Raw genomic sequence first — 21,732 nt, 5'->3', positions numbered from 1 at the left:
ATATTTTTTAACAATTGATAGAGCATAACAAACAAAATGAAAGGGTTTGGAGGGTTATCAAAATCGTTCAAGAAACTTGCGAAGCAATGTCCGTCTGAATATGTGGCCAGCGGCCAGGTCAGGAACGCTCCGGATACGAGAGGCACAATTTCTAGGATTTATTGGCGGTAAGGATGAAGCTCGTGATATGAATGGTGATGAAAATATGTGCAGGGAAGGGATATAGAGGAAGGCAAAATGAATATTGTCATTTAAGTCATCGTCATGATCTGTGGAATAGATAAAGATGCTGTCTAGTTGGGCATATTAAAGATTATTTTAATAAGTTATTTTTACAATCAAGTAAAACAGTATTGCAATATGCTATGAACAGCCCCACACTCCTGAAAAGTCTATCATACCTTTGTTTCAGCTAATCTTATTAATTTGCAGCGATTTAGGCGATATCTTCGCATGACGACAGCGACCGTCAACCAATCAACGCAGCGTGTTCAAGGTCGGGCTTGTTTACCGAGCCGGAGGCGAGTGTTGTGATCTGTCAGATTCGTGCCGGTGATGGTCGGGGATGCCGGGTGGGGCGCGCTGTTAGATAATTATGGGTCAACGTAGGCACAGCAAAAGTTGAACGATATGATTTTAACAAGATATGATGGCTGTTCATCATGACGTTTCTGAGTAGTCGATCAAGAAAGTCTACAGTTGTGTAAAGGTAAGGCAGGAGCTGACAATTTGAAGGGGCCTGTTTTATACCAATTTTGAGCATGATTTTACTGATTAGAGGAAACATTGACAAATGTTTGATCAGCGCTCTGGAATATTTATAAATATACCAAGGCCTTCTCATGTTACCCTGTCTATGCTTAGATCAGGCACTATTTAAACTGAGTGCTTATTTTAAGATTTATTTACCAATCAAAAATGTCACCATACCATAATGATGGTCTCCCTCCCATTTTGTATGGATATTAGCTTATTTATTGACTCAATGTATTGCCACACCACAGGTCTACTGTCCCAAGAATCATGTCTGGTGAGGGCCAGCAGCTGCTGCAGCTGATGCAGCAGCTGGTACGCTCCAGCAGCGACAATGACATCAGGGCTGCCGCAACCAAGCTCAGCAACACAGTTCTGGCAGCAGGTCAGTTCTACCATACCATCAAACTGGCTAATTTGAGAATGCATTATGTAATTCTCAGGCTGTCAATTATCCATGTTTCCTCTATTTGATGCCTGTTTGAAAAGAAGCACTGTTGATTGTTGAAATACTTAATCAAGCATAAGCTGAGCTATATCATTTAAATCCAGGGGCCAAAAGTACCAGATGAGATGACTGAATTGGCTGCAGGTCACTGCTTTTGTCAGGGACTCTTTTCCTGTAGCTGCACATCACAGTTTGAACCAGAGGTGGCAAAGGGCCAGCACAAGATCATAACTGGTGGTGTCTCAGGCATTTGGGCATTTAGGCATAAAACAATTTTATGAGAGAGTAATTTGACAGTTTGAGTAACTGCTAATAAACCTGTAGCACCCTATATGTTTATCATGCTATCTGTGGCTCAGTGCATTATCAGGAAAAAGAAGCAATCGATGAACCAGAGACAATTGAACTGTCATATTTGGGGCAAATCTAGAGTTGCTATTATTTGACTTTTGGGTCCCTGATACGAGTACATTGTTGACATGACCTTCATTGGCATGGATTGAGTCTTGGCGATAACTAAGTGCGCGAACTGTAGCTGAATCGATGCCGTAATATGGCTCGGTTTATGCTGCACACTGCACATCGCGGGCCGTTAGGCGATATTGGCCGCTGGCTTATGAAGATCGTTTCCAAAATTGGTTCAGATGTTTCGTTGTACTGTGGACGAATGGATGAAGTCTGAGCTGTTGTTGCGTAGGGGGTACCGCTACCTTCCGTCCGAAGAAGTCCCGCTCGTGAAGACACCATTGAAGCCAAAGTATAACGTGCCCACATAGCTTGACATGCCCCGTCTCACCCATCAACGGGGTGTGGTTGCTCCCACCAGCTGCAGACCGCTGCTGTCAGGAGCCTCAGTCCTGCGAGCTCCCGCAGTAACCATGGCTGCACCGCTCCACTCCGCTGGTCCCTGGCACCCAACTGACCAGTCACTGGTGGCCGTTTCCCCTGGAGGGTGCTGAGGTCACATAGTTGTGCGGTTTTGTTCGCACATTTTCTTTTTACGAGCTTGAGCCGTAAATTGGCTTGAGCCAATTTTTATCTTGAATGGTTTTTAGCACAGTTTTGAGAGACATTATGAATATAATAAGAGATATTAACCTTACTCTCATATTAGCCAAAAGATATAAAATTTCAAAAAGACAAAATACAGTTTCGGGAGCTTTCGGCTTTGCGCCTTTATCAACCGTTATGTATTATTTAGATCATTTTCGTCACAAACTTGCATGGAACAGAAAATTCGAATTGGTACGAACATGCAGAAATCACACACGCACTTCCCAGCTACTCTTTAAAAACGCATCTATGCAAAACTACAGAGACATAAAAGATTTATCTTGAAGTGCAGAACAAGATAGTCATGTCGAAAACATGAGTCATACGTTCAGCGGAGATAGTATATATCGTGGGTACATCATCAATAATGGGTCCCGACCCGACCCCCCGACCAACATTAAAAATATGGAGATAAGCATATATGAGGTAAGTACATGCATGCATACGATAACAGAAGTGTACAACAGCGCAACCGCACGGCGCACACCCGCGCACACAAGTTTCCACGGTCAGTCAGTTTAGATATAATGACCACTCAGATGATAGGCCAAGACGAGGTTTGCGTGTTAAGAGTGGGTTGAAGTTCGCGAATAAAAATGGATTCCCAAATTTTTCTATCTGGGCCGTCTTTTGACACATGCAGAATCTTGATTGAGACGTTTGAGCAGTCCAGTTGCACAGAGTGTTTCGTTTGGTGAAGGCCAAAAGGGGTGTCTAGTTTGTTGTTTTTTGCATCTCTCATGTGTTCATTATATCTAAGCCTGACAGATCGGCGTGTTTCACCGACATACACAGACTCGCCTTGTGCGCACAGTTGACATTCCATCTGGTACACCACATTCTTTTCATGACATCTCCCACGCAACCCTGCCTCACAGCATGGACACTTCCTGCCCCCACCTGGGCAGGGTGCTGGTTGGTAGGCCGCCCGCACTAGTTTTTGTTTCAGGTTGGGACCTCCTTTCCATGCAACTTTCAGGTTGAGGTGACTAGCCCTAATGATACCCTCAATCCTGTGGCTGAGTGCATCATCAATGAATGGAAGCGCAAGATAGACGGGGGCAGAGCCCGATCTAGTCGGCCTTAGGCGGTTATCACGTTGGGCTTCGTGTTGGAGCCTGCTAACTAAGTGGGGCGGGTAGCCGTTCTTTGTGAATAGGTCATGAATGAGTTTAAGGCTACGGGCTCGTGGTAGACCAGGGGAAGAGATTTTGATAGCACGTAACGTTTGTGAGCGGACGGCGTTTTTCTTAGTCGACATTGGCAGAGCTGAAAGGTAGTGAATTATCACTGCTGATGCCATCGGTTTGATGTATAGCTCACTGGAGTATGCACCTGACTCAGAGATCGATATTTTTGTGTCCAGGAACGCCAATACTCCAGTGTCACCGGTGTGTTCTATGGTGAACTTGATGGTGGGATGGACCGTGTTTAGGAAATTGAAGTAGTCGAAGAGGGCGTCCCTACCGTGCGTCCAGACTCCGAACACGTCGTCGATATACCGTACGTACAGTGAGGGCTGTAGACGACTAGCTGACAGAAACATGGACTCTAAGGCGTTCATAAAGACTATCGCTAGCGGGGGGGCCACCCTGCTGCCCATCGCTATGCCTTGCGTCTGTCTGAAGTAGTTCTGACCAAAGCGAACGAAATTGTTGGTCAAACAGTGCTCGAGTAGCTTACGCATGCTGGACAGCTCCAGACCAAATGTTTCCACTCGGTCTACGTGGTGTTGTAGGAGTGTCAGCGTGGCATCAATGGCCTCATTTATAGGGATGTTACCGTATAGGTTAACGACATCGACACTGAACAGTATTGTGCCCCGTTCAAACCCGTGCGGATACTTAGCTGAGATAGTTTTGCATAGATGCGTTTTTAAAGAGTAGCTGGGAAGTGCGTGTGTGATTTCTGCATGTTCGTACCAATTCGAATTTTCTGTTCCATGCAAGTTTGTGACGAAAATGATCTAAATAATACATAACGGTTGATAAAGGCGCAAAGCCGAAAGCTCCCGAAACTGTATTTTGTCTTTTTGAAATTTTATATCTTTTGGCTAATATGTGGGGCGTTCCACGACAAATCGACAAGTGCCCTGCACCCTCATATTTTATTTTTTGCTTAAAATTGGTCTAATGGGTTGTGATGGGCGGGGAAGCCAGCTGTGGCAGGGATTTTTTTCTTCGAACAACGGTTTCCGAGATATAGCCTCGGGCAATTCCTGGAGTTCGCGCTGCAGCCCTATGTTTGGCGGCCTATAACTCAGAAACTATTGGTTTTTACGATAAAAAATTTATATGGTTCAACTCACAATCAACCAACAAACATTTTGGCTATCTCGGATTTTCAATTTTTGAAAATTTTGATCACGTGACCTTTTGTCCTATTTTTCGAAGAGTGACCTTGATATTTTCCCCACTGAAAGTTGCAATTTTGTCTGATGACGATTAAAGCCTTATCAATTGTCATTCATATGCAATAATAAAAAAAGTGGTTATCGCCCTGCGTTGGCCTCAGGTGAGGTCATTTTTATGACCTGTCCATTATTACGAGCGGGAGCGACAGCGACATCTCGAGAATAAAGCAGGATAGCGACAAGCGGTAAACGGTAAAGGGTACACACGGATAAGGTCTATAATTTTTACTGAGGTCATTTTCAGGTCAGGTCAAAGATGACGTCACAGGAGCTAAAAGGAAGTCAAAATAGCGGCACTATACATATATATGAAGTTTTTCTCGAATAACTTTCAAGGTATTCCAGCTAGGAACAAACTAATAGCACCATCGTGATCCTCTCGTCGATCCGCATCGAAACATATGTATGTTGACCTCGAAAGGTCGAAAGGTCAAAAGTTGACCTTAGATCACGTGACCTGTGAGCTACCCCCTTCGCGTGCTCCGCAACGCGAAGGGGGGATTTTTTTTTAACCCGTGGGTATTGGGTTGGTCTGTGTCGATTTGGTTGGTAGATATCCATTTCGTTCGATTGCTTTTTGACGGCCAAGCATTTTGTAAGAAAACAAAAAGATACATCGCATCGAGGTGCCCGTGTCGTATTATCATGCGTTCTACTTTAGAATGATTCGAAAACTGACGTGAAGTCTTTTGAGGGCCATCGATGAATTCCGGTAAAAATGACAATGTAATGGTTTGGAACATTTACATTTTTAAGAATACTGTTGATCATCATGCAAAAATGAAGGCTGAGCCTTGGACAGAATTGAATGCTCTTTCCAACGGTACCATTTTTAATTGCCAGAGATATCAGATCATTGAGCAAAACCCGTGTGATTAATAAAGTGGCACAAAATTGACAAACACCATTTTCTTCCGTGATTTGTACCACCTTGATTTGGAGCAATCAGCTTTTCACAATTTTTCTATGAGAGGCGGTACATTTCTCTTGCAAATAGGCGTTGTTTCAACTCGCTCCGTTTAACGGTCACTTAAAAATAAAATCAATTCCAAAATCCGTCAAAAACCGCAATTTTTCCAATAAAAGTATCCTCACGGGTGCACGTGGCACGTGCCATCCACTGCATCGTACACCATTCGACAGCCCGCTCAATTATCTACACGATGCTGTTTGCCCCGTGCCGGTCGGACCCCTGGTCACCAAGATATTGCACCGGGACCGGAACCGTGTCGGCCAAAATTAGCCGTTTTCGCCTGATTTCGCACGCCGATTTATACATGTAAAGTCTATGACGCGAATTTGCACTTTTTGGGCACGCGCCACGCGCTCCCTATCAATCCGATCGAGCCCAGACCCCTCAAAGGCACGTCACGCATCCTTGATCTATAAGTTGTGCAAATTTCAGCGCGCTAGGTGCAACGGTCTGGCCTGTAGTCCACGCAAAGCACCACCAAGTCGGGACCTCGGTAACGGACAGACGCACCCTCCTCAAATAGTAATATAGACTAGGTGACTTGCTTGCTCCGCGCGCATGATTGGGCCACAGGAGATTTGCAGCAGCCAAACGACGGGATTAGCCAATTCGAGCAGTGAATGTTTATGTGAAATCTAGCAGCAGCGATTTACCTAACTGGGCCAGGGGACAGGTCACAGTAGTTGACATGGCGAATCATTCTGACATGAATTCAGAAGGTTGACAGTGGTAATGCTGGCGTGCTAAGCTACGCTACAAAACAGCCCTGTGTAGGCAGCATGCTCAGTAGGAGAAAAAGAGCAGTGAAGTAGAAGTAGTGTACATGTAGCGGGCTGCTATGGCGATACACAATAGGAAGGCCGATTAGGAAACAGAAGTAAGCAAAGTGTCAAAGCGGCATTAGGCGACACACTGACCGGATTAGACACAGTCAGAATGACTTGCTGGGATTAGCTGGACTGGTCTGGTCCGATTGCCTGGCAGAGCTTATCGGATCCGGGGTTTGTTGGCGTCAGCTGCGGTTGCTGGCGGCAGCCGGTGTCGATGACTGACGGCCCTGCTGGTTAACTGCATGGTGGCGAGAAATGTAGTCAGGGACACGGCATAAGGAAGTCAAAAGGCTCGGAGTCTTAGCCAGGCATAGTTCAGGGTCGCCGTGCCGAGGTGATGGATAGATTGTGGGTTTTATAGGGAACATCAAGGTCGGCTCCGCACACTGAACACAGCCTGTTACCAGGGTGCACTGTCGTGGAAGTGCTCCGAGCGCGCACCCCGCCCTTAACACGTTTTTAAAGTAACTTTGAAATATGATCTAAGCACAATGAAATGAGTTAAGCACACTGAAATGTCAATGTCAGCCTCCTGATGAACTTACGTTAACGATGTCAAACTTTTAGTATAACGGTTAAGGGCCCGTTACGTCAGCGCGTACCGGCACACACACACTCACGCGCCATCATTCACCACTCCAAATACCTACAGCACCGAAAGGGTTAAGCACAGGATGCAGATGCAGTCACGCACTCACTCACTGGCACTCCCAGACGTAAGACTCGCCCCGCAGCGGTTTAGACTCCCCCTATCAAGGGGTGAAGTGTCCGATCGATCACACGACACGGACTTCAGACGTTCACACGTCTGAAAGGGGGTCTCACAACCAACAGCGACGCGCTAACATTTCCAGACTAAAAACTCCCAGCACACGGACCACCAGCCGTACCACACGACTGACCACAGGGGTATCTGACCGCTCTTGGACGCCGCCGCCTGACTATACTTCCGATAAGGTTGAAGATTACGCCCGATGACGCACCCGCTTCCTAACGCCCAATACGATTGGCCGCAGCCCACAGTTGGCCGTCGACATTGACCACGCGGACAGACAGAGTGGCCCTCCCACTCAAGGAGCAAGGGCTTCCTCCGGCCACTCCGGGCTCAACGTCATAGCAATTGGGTGAAGGACGGCACAACGCGGGGTACATCCGATCGTCGCTCGACAACCGAACCAAGATAACGCCCCATAACGCACCCGTATGACGCCCGATCCTGGCGCGCGCACCTCAAAGAACCTCTCTGTATACGACATTCCGCGTGCGATGGTTGTGCGTGGAAAGCACCTCGACTGAATCAAGGCTGCCTACGCGCGAGAGAGCCACGTAGAACTGGCCATGAGTGAAGGCCGGGGATGGCAGATAGATGCCCACGCGTCGCTTAGTCTGCCCTTGGCAGCGATTGATGGTCATGGCGAATGACAGCTTGACGGGGAACTGACAGCGGCGGAATGGTCGGCCGATGCCGGAATCGACAGCGCTCACCACCAGAGGGAGGCGCGGCAAAAACAGCGTCTCGCCACGCGCGACTCCACTGGCGATTCGCAGCTCGAGCACGTTGGGCGCGGCGCGCAGCACCGTGCACAGCGTGCCGTTCACGACGCGCGGAGCATCGAGGTTGCGCATCAACACGACCGGGGCGCCGACCTTGACCTGAAGTCGATGCGACGGCATGCCCGACACGTCGATCGCGTTGAGCACCTCGGTGGGCACCGGAGGCCCGTGATCGTCGTTGTCGTCGTCACTGATGGTGTCGACGCTAGCGTACGTGACTGTTTCGCCGGGCAGAAGGGCCAGCGCGGCCTCGTTCGCCCTGTCAACGGTCGCATTTAGCGGCGAGAGGATGGCGCGCTCATGCAGCCACTCTTCATCACGGTGTCGCTCGGCCATGTCAGGGAAAATGCGCTCGACCAGGGCGGCGAGACTGCGCGCCGGACTGACCACCAACTCGGGCACCTGCACCGTGTCCGGCTGTGCCACGACGGGCAGCCGGCCGTCGCCGACGCGCAGCAGGAAGTTGGCGAACTCACCGGCCTGGTCGTCGCCGTTCAACGCCCGCATGTTGGTCGCGAGCTCCATGGTGTCGATCCGAGGCCACATGGGCGATGACTTGAGGCAGGCGTCAACAACCTCTGCCCGCCCGCCGCGCTTCACCACTGGCAGAATCTGTCTCCAGTCGCCAGAGAGCAGCGTCAGAACGCCGCCAAACAGCTCTTGCCTGTCGCGGACGTCTTGGAGAGCCCGGTCGACCGCCTCAGTGGCGCGCCGGTTCGTCATGGCCGCTTCGTCCCATACAATGAGGCGACAGCGGCGAAGGTAGTCGGCCTCGGGAGAGCGGCGATCAATGCCGCAGACGTTCTCGTTGTCACGATGCAGCTGCAGAGGAATCTTGAACCGATGATGGGCAGTCGTGCCGCCCTCCAACAGGCTGGCTGCGATGCCGGATGTGGCCACTGCAACTGCCACGTGTCCCCGGCTGCGCACCTTGGCCAGCAGCAGGTTCTCCAGGTATGTCTTGCCGCAGCCGCCCGGAGCCTGCAGGAAAATGACACCCGATTCGTCATTGTGCAGCCGTCGCAGCACCTCGTCATAGACGGCGCGCTGGTCATCCGTCAGACGCGGCTCGTCGCGCTCAACGCGATCGGCCAGAGCGGCCGGGTCGTACTCGGGACCGCCGGGCGGCTCGTCGTCGTCGCCATCGGCGGTGGCGGCGGCGTCCGGCACCGGCGGCACCGGCAGTCCGTACTCCGCCAGAGATCTGCCGCGCAGCCGGCGGAGAATGCCAGCGATCTTCCGCAGCGCCTGCTGGCGCACTTCGTCCTCGGTGAGACCGCGTCTGCCAGCCGCGCGAGCGGTGTGCTGACGGCGAGCGATGTCCTCGGACATGGTGTCGGCGAACCTCATCCACAGCGCCATGGGATCGCACGTAGCCTCTCCCTCGATCAGAATCAGAGCGAAGAGGAAACGCAAACCACCTGCAAAGCGCGTCACACTCGCCTCCTCCAGTGCGCGCGCCCAGTGCGCTCCGTCCTCGAGCAGCCCCAGTGCGGAGCACGCCTCACGCATGGTGGCACACACGCGGCCATCGACCGTGCGGAGGTGCTCGTAAGAGCGCGGACCTCGAACGCTGTGGAGGAGCAGGCGAAGATAGAAAACTTCACCCGCGCGCGGCGTCGTGTTGTACACGCGTGACAGTGTGTCAGTGACAAACACGCCCGGCACCTCGGGGTGAGGCTGGCCACGGAGGCGGCGTTTCCAGTGGGCCGGACGGGCGTCTGCGCCCCGGCCGCGTCGCACCTGCCACGTGTAGTATCGCGGCACCTCTGTGTAGAGCAGTGTCGCCGCGAACGCGTCACGCTGACACAGCTCAAAGAAGGCTGTGAGCATGGATATATTAGCCTGCTCGCCCGCGAGAACCGCTTCCAGATTGTCATCGCCGCGGAACACGACGCGTCTCTCGTCCGCACCGAGATGCAGCTGCAGCCGCTGGACCGGCGGATGATGGACGTGGACTGGTCGGTCCAGCAGCCGCCACGATGCCTCCATGGATCCCAGGTACCGGCTGTTCTGGTACTGGGTCACCTCGTCAACCACGCCGTCGGGCTGTACGGCGAACATGATCCTGTCCGAGCCCTTGGTGACATACTTGATGCAATAGCGGATCGCCCCCATCGCGTGCGTGATCAGCTCGACGTTGACGTGCGAGTCTAGCGCGCGAAGGATGTGAGGATTGTATGGAACGATCCATCGATTGTCGATTTCCACACCGCGCCGTCCGGGCGTCCGAGCACGCTGACCGCCGTCCTCCGGCGCGCGCCGCCTGTACTTCGGATAGCTGCGCTCGGGCAGCTCTGTGACCTCTAGATACCGGCGCGGGTAGCCGACGCTACAGCGGCCGTCCTTCATACAGACCGCCTGCGGGTTCAGCGCACCACACGGACCGTGAACCATCTTGGTGCAGACGATCGCGTGCAGTTCCGGATCAGTCTCTGGATCTGGCAGCTCAGCGCACACGCACTCGTCCACGTCTTGCGCGCGAGGTTTGTCGGCGGGCACGACCCACAGCAGAAGGTGAGCGTGCGGCAGGCCACGCTTCTGCCACTCAATCGTGTGCAGAATGGCCCGCTGCCGACCCAGGATGCCGCCTCGCAGCTGCTTGAGCAGCGCCTGCAGCTTCAGTCCAAACACCTGACTCACAATGTCAGGGTGGTCGCACGGCCGATCGTGGTCGCCCGGCCTCTCCCCCGGGTAGAGGGTGCGCAGAGTTTGCTCAATCTCTGGCCAGGCCGGGTTGCACGTCACGGTGATGAAGAAGTCGGCCGCGCCAAAGTCCCGAACGTAGCAGAGTGCGTCCTGCAGTTTGGCCATCATGTAGCGCGGACTGCTCGTTACGGATGCAGGCAGCACCACGCGCCGGCCGACGGCTCCGCCGTGCTCCTCGCCGTCAGCGAGCGCGTCTTGCACGCCGCGGATTGTCTCGGCGCGGAAGCCGTTGAAGCCGTCCTGGTTCGCGCGCACATACGACAGCCGACTGGACTCGACTTTCGCCTCAGTGTCCACCAGGTACTGTTGAAACAGCCGGCCGCCTCGCGGAATAAGATTGAAATGGCCCGGTCGGTAGCGCATGTGGAACGCCGCGTACTGACGCATCGTGACCCCGCGCTCGGCTTTCAACTGGAGTGACCACCCGTCTGTGCCGCGCGGGTGCAGCAGCACATAGAGCAGCGGGTCGTACTGCCGGCTCAGCTCGTCGATGCGGAACAGTTGTCCGCCGCGCTCGCGAACGACGATGTCGCGCCGGCCCCCCATCTCATTGGGCATCAGGACCGCCACTTCGCGACCGATCGGTAGATTGAACCGGCGCTCGTGCTCCGACAGCGGCCGGTGTTCGGCCGACAGCACGATCCGACAGTTCGGCACACCGCGCGCCATCAGCAGAGCCGGCTGGAGCGCACGCACGTAGTTGTTGTGCTCGTGCAGCATGCCCAAAAGGATGTTGAGAACGGCTCTGTCGAGGCCGCCACACATGGTGGCACGTCGCGCGGTGGCCTCGTCTGCGTCGAGGAAATACACCTGCATGAACTGCTCCTCGCCGTCGCGAGCGGGCAGCAGAGATCCCATGCGATGACACACGCTACCCTGAACGGTGAAGGCCGCGTGATAAGCCCCGTCGTGTCGGACAACGTTGCACCCCATACTGGCCAGCTGGAAGGCCGTGTTGTAAGCGCGAATTTTGCCCCGAAACTCGTCATAGAACGCCGTGCCGGGGGTCATCAGCTCCACCAGCTCGTCCGGCGGCGGGGGATGGAAGTCAAGCTGCACCTTGCCCTGATGGCAACAGGCGCCTACGGCCTCGGCACGCCAGCGCAGCGCTCCACAATGGGCACAGACGGTGTCCATTCGGCCCAGCTGCATGCCAGCCGGCGGCTCGAACTCGGCGGGAACATAATTGCGAGCCAGCAGGTGCTGGTCGCCTCGACGACGGGCGGGCGCGTCCACCGGAGCCTGACCATCAGCGCCCCCCACTGCCTCCGCGTCGTGCGCATCGGCCGCGGGCTGGCGGGCCGCTGCGCCGTCTGGCGCATCGACCGCTGCCGCCTCGACAGCGTCTACGGCACCATCGGGCGGGTCGGACGCCGCCTCTCCTACAGCACCGCCCACTGCCTCCGCGTCGGGCGCATCGGCCGCGGGCCGGCGCGCCGCTGCGTCGTCTGGCGCATCGGTCGCTGCCACCTCGACAGCGTTCACAGCCCCCACTGCCTCCGCGTCGTGCGCATCGGCCGCGGGCTGGCGGGCCGCTGCGCCGTCTGGCGCATCGACCGCTGCCGCCTCGACAGCGTCTACGGCACCATCGGGCGGGTCGGGCGCCGCCTCTCCTACAGCACCGCCCACTGCCTCCGCGTCGGGCGCATCGGCCGCGGGCCGGCGCGCCGCTGCGTCGTCTGGCGCATCGGTCGCTGCCACCTCGACAGCGTTCACAGCACCGTCAGGCGTGGGCGGCGCGGGCGCGACGTCCGTGATATCACCCACTACCGGCGGTTGGAGCGCGACCGGTGGTTCGACCGGTTGGTCCGCCACGCCCGCAGCAACAGGTGGCTCAAGACCTGCGCCGTCTCCGCCTGCCCTGACCTCAGCGCGAACCGCAGCCATACCCTCACGATTGCGTCGCCGACGCTCGGCGAGCTCAGCCTCCGATTCCCGCTCCCTCCTGAGTCGTTTACGCTCGCGATCCCGCTCGCGCCGCGCGGCCGCGACGTCCGCGGCAAGGATGACCGACGGCTGAGCCCCTGACGGACCGGCAACCTGTGCTGCATCGACTACCACCTGATGGGAAGGGCCCGCGCTACCTGTCTGACCTCTCTGCCTGGCGCGAGCCAGAGCCCTACGTTCACGATCACGTTGCTGGCGAAGAAGTCGCTCAGCCTCAGTTTCCCGCTCTCGGGCGAGGAGGTGACGCTCGCGTTTTTGCGCCCGTCTGGCGGCCGCGGCGTCCATCGGCGGATCTACGGACTGACCGTTACGTTGACCGTTTGCGGGTTCAGCTGCATCGCCATCGACCATCAGACCGTCAGCGCGCCGAGCCGCCGTCTCCGGCGCTGGCCCCGGGGGGTCGGCAGCGGTCGGGCGATCCGGCGACGCAGGCGGAGGTGTTTGACCTGGCATTGCGAGCAAGTCTGAAAAAGGATAAAGGAATGGAATTACGATAAGGACCTGGTAAAAGGCAGCAAACACTGTCTTCCTATCAGGTAACACTGTCTTCTCTTCCCCATTATTCGTAGCATTGTTTATTATGTAAATTTAAATGCAGCACAATGTAAAACATCCCTAATCGGGAAAATATAACCGTCGGGTCGGGTCGGGTACCCCAAACACTGAAAAAAATCAGAAATTTAAAACACAAAAAGAAGTCATCATTCTAAGCTTCAAAAGTGAAACCACACATCAAAACCTACATTACATTTTACACATAAATTCCCCATACATCTAAAATGTCAAATGTCTTTTCTGCTTGATCTGCCCTACGCACACTCCAAAGACTGGGGGAAAAAATCAGAAATTTAAAACACAAAAAAGAGGTCATCCTTCTAAGTTTCAAAGTGAAACCACACATCAAAAATTACAATACATTTACAATAAATTTTACACATAATTTCCCGTACCAACCTGATAACCTCTGAGTGAGGTAAGTTTGGGCTACGTTAGGTAGGATTTGGTCAAGGCAGGTTAGGTTCTGCAAATTTAAATTAGGTCCAGCTTCTATATCAACTGATGACTGGCTGGAGAGAATTAAATTGTCTATCATCTAACAGAAAAAAAAACTTTTGCAGAGAAAGCAAAAAAAACAGGTAGCCCTAAATTAGCTCTTCGGAGAAAATCATACAATCAGGAACAGATAGCCCTAACTTAGCCCTTCAAAGAAAATCATACAATCAGCTGACAGCTGCGGCTGTAACTGCCTTTACCACCATCTACAATGTAGAAACTGAAGAACTTCACAGAATAAAACATGAAAGAAAAACACATCCTTCTAAGCTTGAAAAATGACATCACACATTGACACTTCTTGCCATACTTTTTACACAAAAGTAAAACATTTATGACTTTCACCCGACCACCCGCTGGGCCCAAATTTAAATTAGGTCCAGCTTCTATATCAACTGATGACTGGCTCAGGTTAGGTTCTGCAAATTTAAATTAGGTCCAGCTTCTATATCAACTGATGACTGACTGGAGAGAATTAAATTGTCTATCATCAGCTTCTATATCAACTGATGACTGGCTCAGGTTAGGTTCTGCAAATTTAAATTAGGTCCAGCTTCTATATTAACTGATGACTGGCTGGAGAGAATTAAATTATCTATCGTCTAACAGAAAAAAACAAACTTTTGCAGAGGAAGCAAAACAAAAAAACAGGTAGCCCTAAATTAGCTCTTCGGAGAAAATCATACAATCAGGAACAGATAGCCCTAACTTAGCCCTTCAAAGAAAATCATACAATCAGCAATACATTTACAATAAATTTTACACATAATTTCCCGTACCAACCTGATAACCTCTGAGTGAGGTAAGTTTGGGCTACGTTAGGTAGGATTTGGTCAAGGCAGGTTAGGTTCTGCAAATTCAAATTAGGTCCAGCTTCTATATCAACTGATGACTGGCTGGAGAGAATTAAATTGTCTATCATCTAACAGAAAAAAAAAACTTTTGCAGAGAAAGCAAAAAAAAAAAACAGGTAGCCCTAAATTAGCTCTTTGGAGAAAATCATACAATCAGGAACAGATAGCCCTAACTTAGCCCTTCAAAGAAAATCATACAATCAGCTGACAGCTGCGGCTGTAACTGCCTTTACCACCATCCACAATGTAGAAACTGAAGAACTTCACAGAATAAAACATGAAAGAAAAACACATCCTTCTAAGCTTGAAAAATGACATCACACATTGACACTTCTTGCCATACTTTTTACACAAAAGTAAAACATTTATGACTTTCACCCGACCACCCGTTGGGCCCAAATTTAAATTAGGTCCAGCTTCTATATCAACTGATGACTGGCTCAGGTTAGGTTCTGCAAATTTAAATTAGGTCCAGCTTCTATATCAACTGATGACTGACTAAGAGAGAATTAAATTGTCTATCATCTAACAGAAAAAAACTTTTGCAGAGAAAGCAAAAAAAAAACAGGTAGCCCTAAATTAGCTCTTCGGAGAAAATCATACAATCAGGAACAGATAGCCGGGTTCAGAAGGCGACTTCCATCGGCTTTCCAAGTTCCGCACATTTCACCGTATTACATCAGCTTTTCTAAGAAAATAAATTGCAGGATAAAATGATTTCAACAGCACTTTAATACACGTTTCACCATATTTTATCAGCTTTTCTAACAAAATAGATTGCAGGATAAAATGATTTCAACAGCAGGCTAATAGATACAGGCCAAAACTTAACTTCTTTAAATTGATGGAAGCAAAATATTGATATTACGAACATTAAAAAACAGCATGCATGCGCCACGTAAGCCGCGTCACTTGCATTTCGTAGCAAATAAGCCTTTACACACCAAAACCATCTTTCAGAATCATCCCAGTAATCAACAGCAGTTCTCAAAGTCAATTAGCAATTATGTGTAGTCCGTAACACCCTTCAAATTCAAAATATTTATCTAAATCACTATCGCGCATCCGCCATCCGGGCTCACCCGTGTCAAACACAACGGCCGATTTAGTGTTGAATATTAGGTGCATTGAAGGAAATATCTATTTGAAAGAGTTCATAAGTACTTTGTTTAGACAGAAACACTTGCAATATTTTTCTACCTTTTTAGAGCCAAACTCCATCTTTTTATGCAATCCCTCTATCTTATTGTGTTGTGCAACTATAGTGACGACGGTATGCTCTCGGCAGCTGGAGCAAACAATTGTCGAACGCGGGTCTGACGGAAATTATACGATTAGATTTTTGTGTCCTACTTCCGAAACGTTTTACCTATTATTTGTATCATGTTTTTTAACCGTCCCTCCGTCAATTCCACACTCTGTCGGCCCCAACAAACCTGGATTGCTGGCGAGTCCGGGCTCGCCCGGTCCTGAAATACTGCCAATCGACGCGGGCCGGCGGTGATTGACGGCTCTACGGGCCGCGGCAGAGCAGACGGGCCGTCACGGAAGGTGCAGACGGGAGGCGATCGGCATAAAACACTCGTGTTTCTCGGCAGCAGCGTGTATTGAGAAAAATAGACGATTTCATGATTTATTGCCGATATAGTACGGGCCGCGGCAGAGCAGACGGGCCGTCACGGAAGGTGCAAACGGGAGGCGATCGGCATAAAACACTCGTGTATCTCGGCAGAGCGTGTATTGAGAAAAAAATAGTCGATTTCATGATTCATTCATTGTATTACGCACATCACATGTGCAGGCACATAGCACACGCTGCCGCCGGCCGTTGTATTTTTCACAGCCGTCGGCCGGCCGACCGGCAGCGAATACCGTCTCTCCGGAATCGGCGGTACCATCGCTCATTACAGCGCGTGAATTCAACCGCATTCCTGTGTCGTCGTCAATGCTGAAGAGATATGTGTTTCCGCGGCTATCTCACAGGCCCTAACAGGAAAAGCTCGCTGCAAAAACTGAGCGTTTCAAATAACGCCAAATCCTACTCAAATGAATATTTAGGGTTACCCGCGTGAGCCAATTTTTGTTGAATTTTGTGCCGGTAACTACGCATTGAGAAGGATATAATTTCCCCGTTTATTCTTTATACTATAACAGCCTTTTGAATCAACGTCATGGAACATAAAATATTTCATATAGGCACTAACGTTCCACGAGCGAAGCTATATTTTTCACGGCGCGTACACAAATCAAAATTTTACAGCCGAATTGTAAACGACTGTCATTTGTCAATAACACTTGAAATCAGTTCCGAGCTCTTGCCAACCCTATTGAACCCAAACCAGTTCAAACCAGTGTCAGTAGCCGCCCTCAGTCCCGGCTGTCAAAGCCCGGCCCTGGCGATACCCGTCAGTTGGTTACGGTCGGTCGGCAGCCCCTCTGTTCCCCGCCGAGCGGGCGGGCCGCGCGCCTCGCATTCTGACCTCGGTGCCCCGTGTCCCCCTCTGCCCCCTGTGCCCCCCCCCCCCGACCGGGCTGCCAGACGACAGACGAGTGGACGCACAATGCCGGCGGTGGTCACCGGGGCGGTCACCGGTGCCAGAAGTTGGACACGCGTGTGACGTAACAAGGGAAACGGGAGTAGGAGAGACGGCGGACCGGGAAGGGAAGAGCTCCAAACGGGTACGGGTGGAGGAGGGACTGTTCGATGCTGTTGATGGCTGGTGCTGCCTTGACCTTGTCAGAGCGGGAGGTCAGACTTTCTGTTCGTTTGAGGTTTTAATGAAAATGATCCGTGTTATGCGTCTGAGTGGCTTCCTCGCTCCCATGCTGATGAAAGTTGGAGCAGCTGGGCACAATTTCTAAGACGGTGGATGGAGCTAACACATAACGACGGACTTATGAGCCGCGGTTCTGAGAGCTCCCAAATAAGCTGTCGTAGGTACTCGACGGCGCCGTCTGGGACGGTCACGCGACACATGCAACCACTCCGATGTGGCTGTCGCTGCGCGGTGCTACATTCAACAAACGGGGCTTTGGATTGCATCAAATGGCAAATTAACAACGAAGATACAGAAGTTCAAATCATTGAGCTGATTCTTTAAAGGGTTTCTTGCAAAATGCACATTAACTACCGACTATGAAATGCCCTTATCCCTAGGCTTGCACGAAAAAGTCAATGAAGGTCGACTTTAAGCGGAGTGTCTTTCAACGCTCGAGCCCTCGGTTCCCGTCAGGGAGACGGTGCCACCCCTTTGTCTCCGGGTGGAGGTGAGCAGGCCGCTGAGGCCGGCCGGTGGAGTGGAATCTGTCACCGTCCGCCGCCGACAGTGATGTGTCGTCGTGTTCCGCCGACGGCACGCCGCCCCGTGACGTCATAAATACAGGGATGACGGCTGTGACGTCATATGACCGACTATTGTGACTGACGTCAGTGTGGTCCGGCGCCGCGGCTCCGGGTGGCCGCCAGTGGTCTGTGGTTTACTACCTACTTTGGTTTACTTTCGTTTTCTTCTTACGTTTAGTCGCTTTCGGTTCCTTATACTCCATTGGAATCAACATTGGATATTGCCTATTGCCTTTATTGCGTTGGCCAAATGATGTAAAAGACTGTTTCCTTTTTTCTGTCCTGATGTAACCTGACCTCTCTTCGTCCGGAGGATCTATTAGGTAGGTGCCTTCTCTCTATTAAAGGCTATCCTGATCTTTGACCTCCCTCTATCCATTGCAGTCTGTGCTGACCTCTTTCCCTCTCACCGTTTTAGGTTGCTCGGGCTGCCGTTCAGTCTGTGACCTGTTCTTGGCTGTGCTGACCTCTGACCTCTGTTTCAGGCTGTACTGACCTCTGACCTCTGTTTCAGGCTGTTCGGGCTGCCGGTCAGTGTGTGACCTGTTCCTGGTTGTGCTGGCCTCTGACCTCTGTTCCTAGCTGTACTGACCTCTGACCTCTGTTTCAGGCTGTGCTGACCTCTGACCTCTGTTTCAGGCTGTGCTGACCTCTGACCTCTGTTTCAGGCTGTACTGACCTCTGATATCTGTTTCAGGCTGCTCGGGCTGCCGCTCAGTCTGTGACCTGTTCTTGGCGGGGGACGGTCATCTGGTGCAGCGCTACGTCGCCACCATGAAGGTCAGTCAAAAACACCACCTTATCACTATGTAGGTCTAGGCTAAAACGCTGGGGCACACACCTATGTGTCTCCACTTATGGAGGTCAGTTCAGTTTGTCAGACACAAGCACAACGCCGTGCCACTGCCAAGAGCTCATTCAGTTTTTGGCCATAGTCGGTTCATTGTGCTAAACACAAGCACGATTTGTCAAGGTCCAGCAACAAGGGTGAGTTGTGGAATGCTCGCCTGTAGGACATTGTGTCGTTGCCAAGGCGTTTGTGGTATTTTTGGATGACGTGTATGTTGGTGATTACCATGCGGACTTACTTAGTCTTAGTTCTTTTTGAAACGTCCTGATTCTTTGCGTGTCTGAAATTTCGACCGATCTGTTATTTGTGAGCTGACTGTCACGACTCACAGATACTCACGCGTCGCCTCTGTATCACTGGATGAGTCTGACATGTTCACACCATTCAGTCAGTGTCACTCCCTCCCCGGGTCAGAGGTCATTCAACTGCGGCGTCACCAGAGGCAGTGACAGGGACCGACGGCGCCGTGATGGGTCCATCTGCCCGACGGTGTCAGTTGGCACCACCCCGGGCCGACTGTAGAGACACCGGGGTCTGATTGGTATCGCCTCAGCGGACTGCACTTTTTTAGACATCGAACGTGCTACGAACAGCTGTGGGATTTATCCTGTCAAAACATCTCACCTAGCGATGCAGACACGTAGGCTCATTTTGAGCTTCCTCAGTTGTTATGTTTTCGCTCAGTCCATCACTGGCGCCGTGTTTTGGGTCCGTGCCGTGCCACAGCCCAGCTGTTTGCCTGTTTCCGGTCCTGTCCCTCCCTCCCTCCCGTCCGTCCATGTTTCCTCCGCTGCCGCCACTGGCAGCGGGGTCTGTCGGCGGGCTGTTACCGTCCGGACCGACGCCGCTGGGGGCGGACGGCCGAGCGCCCGCCCCGGTTTGTGTTGGCTCCGCGCTCCCGGGCGGTGGGCGGCGAGCGGCGGGCGGTGGGCGGCGGGCGGACTGTCTGAGTACGTCACCCAGAGCCGACAGACTGGCTGGCGGTCCTTTGTTACACGGCCGCCGTCAGTCGGTCGGTAGGCCGCTCAGCAGGGCGGGACGGCCGGGGGACGACCCCCCCCCCCCCTCCCCCCGGGGGTGGGTCATAGACTGTCGACAGTCGCCTGTGATCGGCCGCCAGGCTGTGGACTCACCGACCTCCCGTGGGATGTGATGGATGACCGGGCACATCCAGCGACAAACTGTCTCCTCTGTTTGCCGTGGAGCCGGGCCAGTGGATCGGGTCGGCGGGCCGGTAAATCACAGAGCAGCCCTACCTCCCTCCTTCGGTACCTTCAGCTGGGTCGGTAGACCGCCTGGAGGTCCAGGGCGGTCGCACCTATCGAAAGACAAATTTATCGCCGGGCACAGGTGATCGATATCGGTCGCTGGTGGTTGTTGTTTTTGGCTGGGGGCCGTTGGCATGGAGCAGTGTCATGGACACAATTCTCACAGGTGGTTTATATCGTTTGACTACTGTTGTACAGATGTTTGTAACATTAGAACCGGTGATTCACTGAAAATTGTTGATGTTCCGGGGTGCGAATCGTTTGCGTCTGGTGTTGTCTTGTAGTGATCAATGCAATTATTTGCAGAAAATGCGGTTAAATCAACTGTGAACTATAATTGTATTCAGAATCATAACATTTTGCCTGCTGATGAAACCCGAGCAAGCGGAGATAATTTTAACATAATGTGTACCTACATTCAAGCAAATTATTTTGATAACAAAACGCAAGCCAGCACCGGAAAATAATAAAAGAAATGTTTTCTTGTGAAATAATTTTGCTGAATATTTAGGAAGATGCCGCTCTGTGCCAAGCTACTTACTCCCTTGCTGAACATTTGCCGTGAGGATCTCTCCCCACGAGCTACTCTGTCGTCCAGGGTGCTATTACGTCCCTTTATTATCTCCCGTTAGCGTTCGTCTTTCAGCGCGGTATTTAGTGAGACGTCAGACGGATCCCTAACACCAGCCCCTGTGGTGTTGATGGAAGTGACAAACAGCCTCATCAACAGCGGTGTTCTGACCGCCGCGCTGATGCAGCCTGTCCGTCAGAATCGGACAGCGGTGTGCTCTGTCTTGTGCTGACCGGGTAGTCTGTGTTCGGTGAACTGTGTTTCTGAGTTCACACTTCACTATGTTCTCTGTTGACTCTCCAGTGGGTACTGCCTTTTCTGCTGACGGTGATGTGTTCTCTCTTGACGTCTTGTCTGTTTCAGGGTGTCTCAGACACACAGAGTCTAGTCCATCTCACCAACGTGCTCGCCGAGTGTCTCAAAGACAAAGGTGAGAACCGCTTGGTGACACCTTTCGTCGAGCTTGATTGCGGCGAGTGTGTTTTGCATTTGTCGTCTTGTCTGTGTTTTACATTTTTGCGGGTGGAGTATTGTATTTTTGATCCCTTTGTTTTGAAGTTCAGTGTCAACTCAGAACCATTCCCACGTCATTAATCTTTGTCTAATGCACGCACTGCTGGTCTCTCCTGATCCCTCACTGATCGCTGTCAAGTTACCTGAAGTTGAGATGGTTATCCACGGATCGAACCGCTTTACTCCGGTTGTTGTTTGATGCAATCTGCTGGCGCGGCGCCCGCCGCACACCGCGCCTGCTCAGCTCGTCAGTTTCACCCAGTGCTGTGTGTGTATTATCGTAACAGGTGACCGTGTTGGACGGTACTTACACAACAGGCCGAGAAAGCGGGCTGCCGGCTGCCAGCCTTTTGTTTAAAACACCGTGTGCCTGACGTTGGTCCTCCTCCGTTAGCTGCGGCAGCTCAGCTGTGGCATCTCAGACCGATGTACCGTAACGAAGGAGGCTGGCAGAGTAGCGGCCTTGGCTCGGTGACGGTGTTCTGTTGTACCCCCCCTCCCCCCTTGTACCCAGTTGTGACCCTGCGGGGTCCAACTCCCGGGCTGTTTTGCCGCCGGTCGACCGTCGTTACCGTCTTTGCGCCGTCGTTAAAACGTCAC

The 21,732-nt window shown here is 52.2% G+C and overlaps 1 protein-coding gene across 2 annotated transcripts in view; it reads left to right on the top strand.

The window, feature by feature from the left end:
* Positions 1–541: 541 nt before the first annotated feature.
* LOC122365777 (cytosolic carboxypeptidase 1-like) overlaps positions 542–21,732 on the top strand; it is a 58,643-nt gene continuing 37,452 nt past the window's right edge. Inside the window, exons 1-4 of one of the 2 annotated variants that reach the window (XM_043337304.1) lie at positions 542–709; positions 1,005–1,138; positions 18,628–18,710; positions 20,983–21,049. In XM_043337304.1, coding sequence (XP_043193239.1) covers positions 1,024–1,138; positions 18,628–18,710; positions 20,983–21,049 — 265 coding nt within the window. In that variant the 5' untranslated portion in view covers positions 542–709; positions 1,005–1,023. The remainder of the gene's footprint in view (positions 710–1,004; positions 1,139–18,627; positions 18,711–20,982; positions 21,050–21,732) is intronic. The other variant, XM_043337303.1, reaches the window with a different exon arrangement.

This window comes from Amphibalanus amphitrite, unplaced genomic scaffold, assembly GCF_019059575.1.
Source record: "Amphibalanus amphitrite isolate SeventyFive unplaced genomic scaffold, NRLGWU_Aamphi_draft 000763F_arrow, whole genome shotgun sequence".
In the NCBI taxonomy this organism is placed as follows: Eukaryota; Metazoa; Arthropoda; class Thecostraca; order Balanomorpha; family Balanidae; genus Amphibalanus; species Amphibalanus amphitrite.
This window is presented reverse-complemented; position numbering and strand designations above follow the sequence as displayed.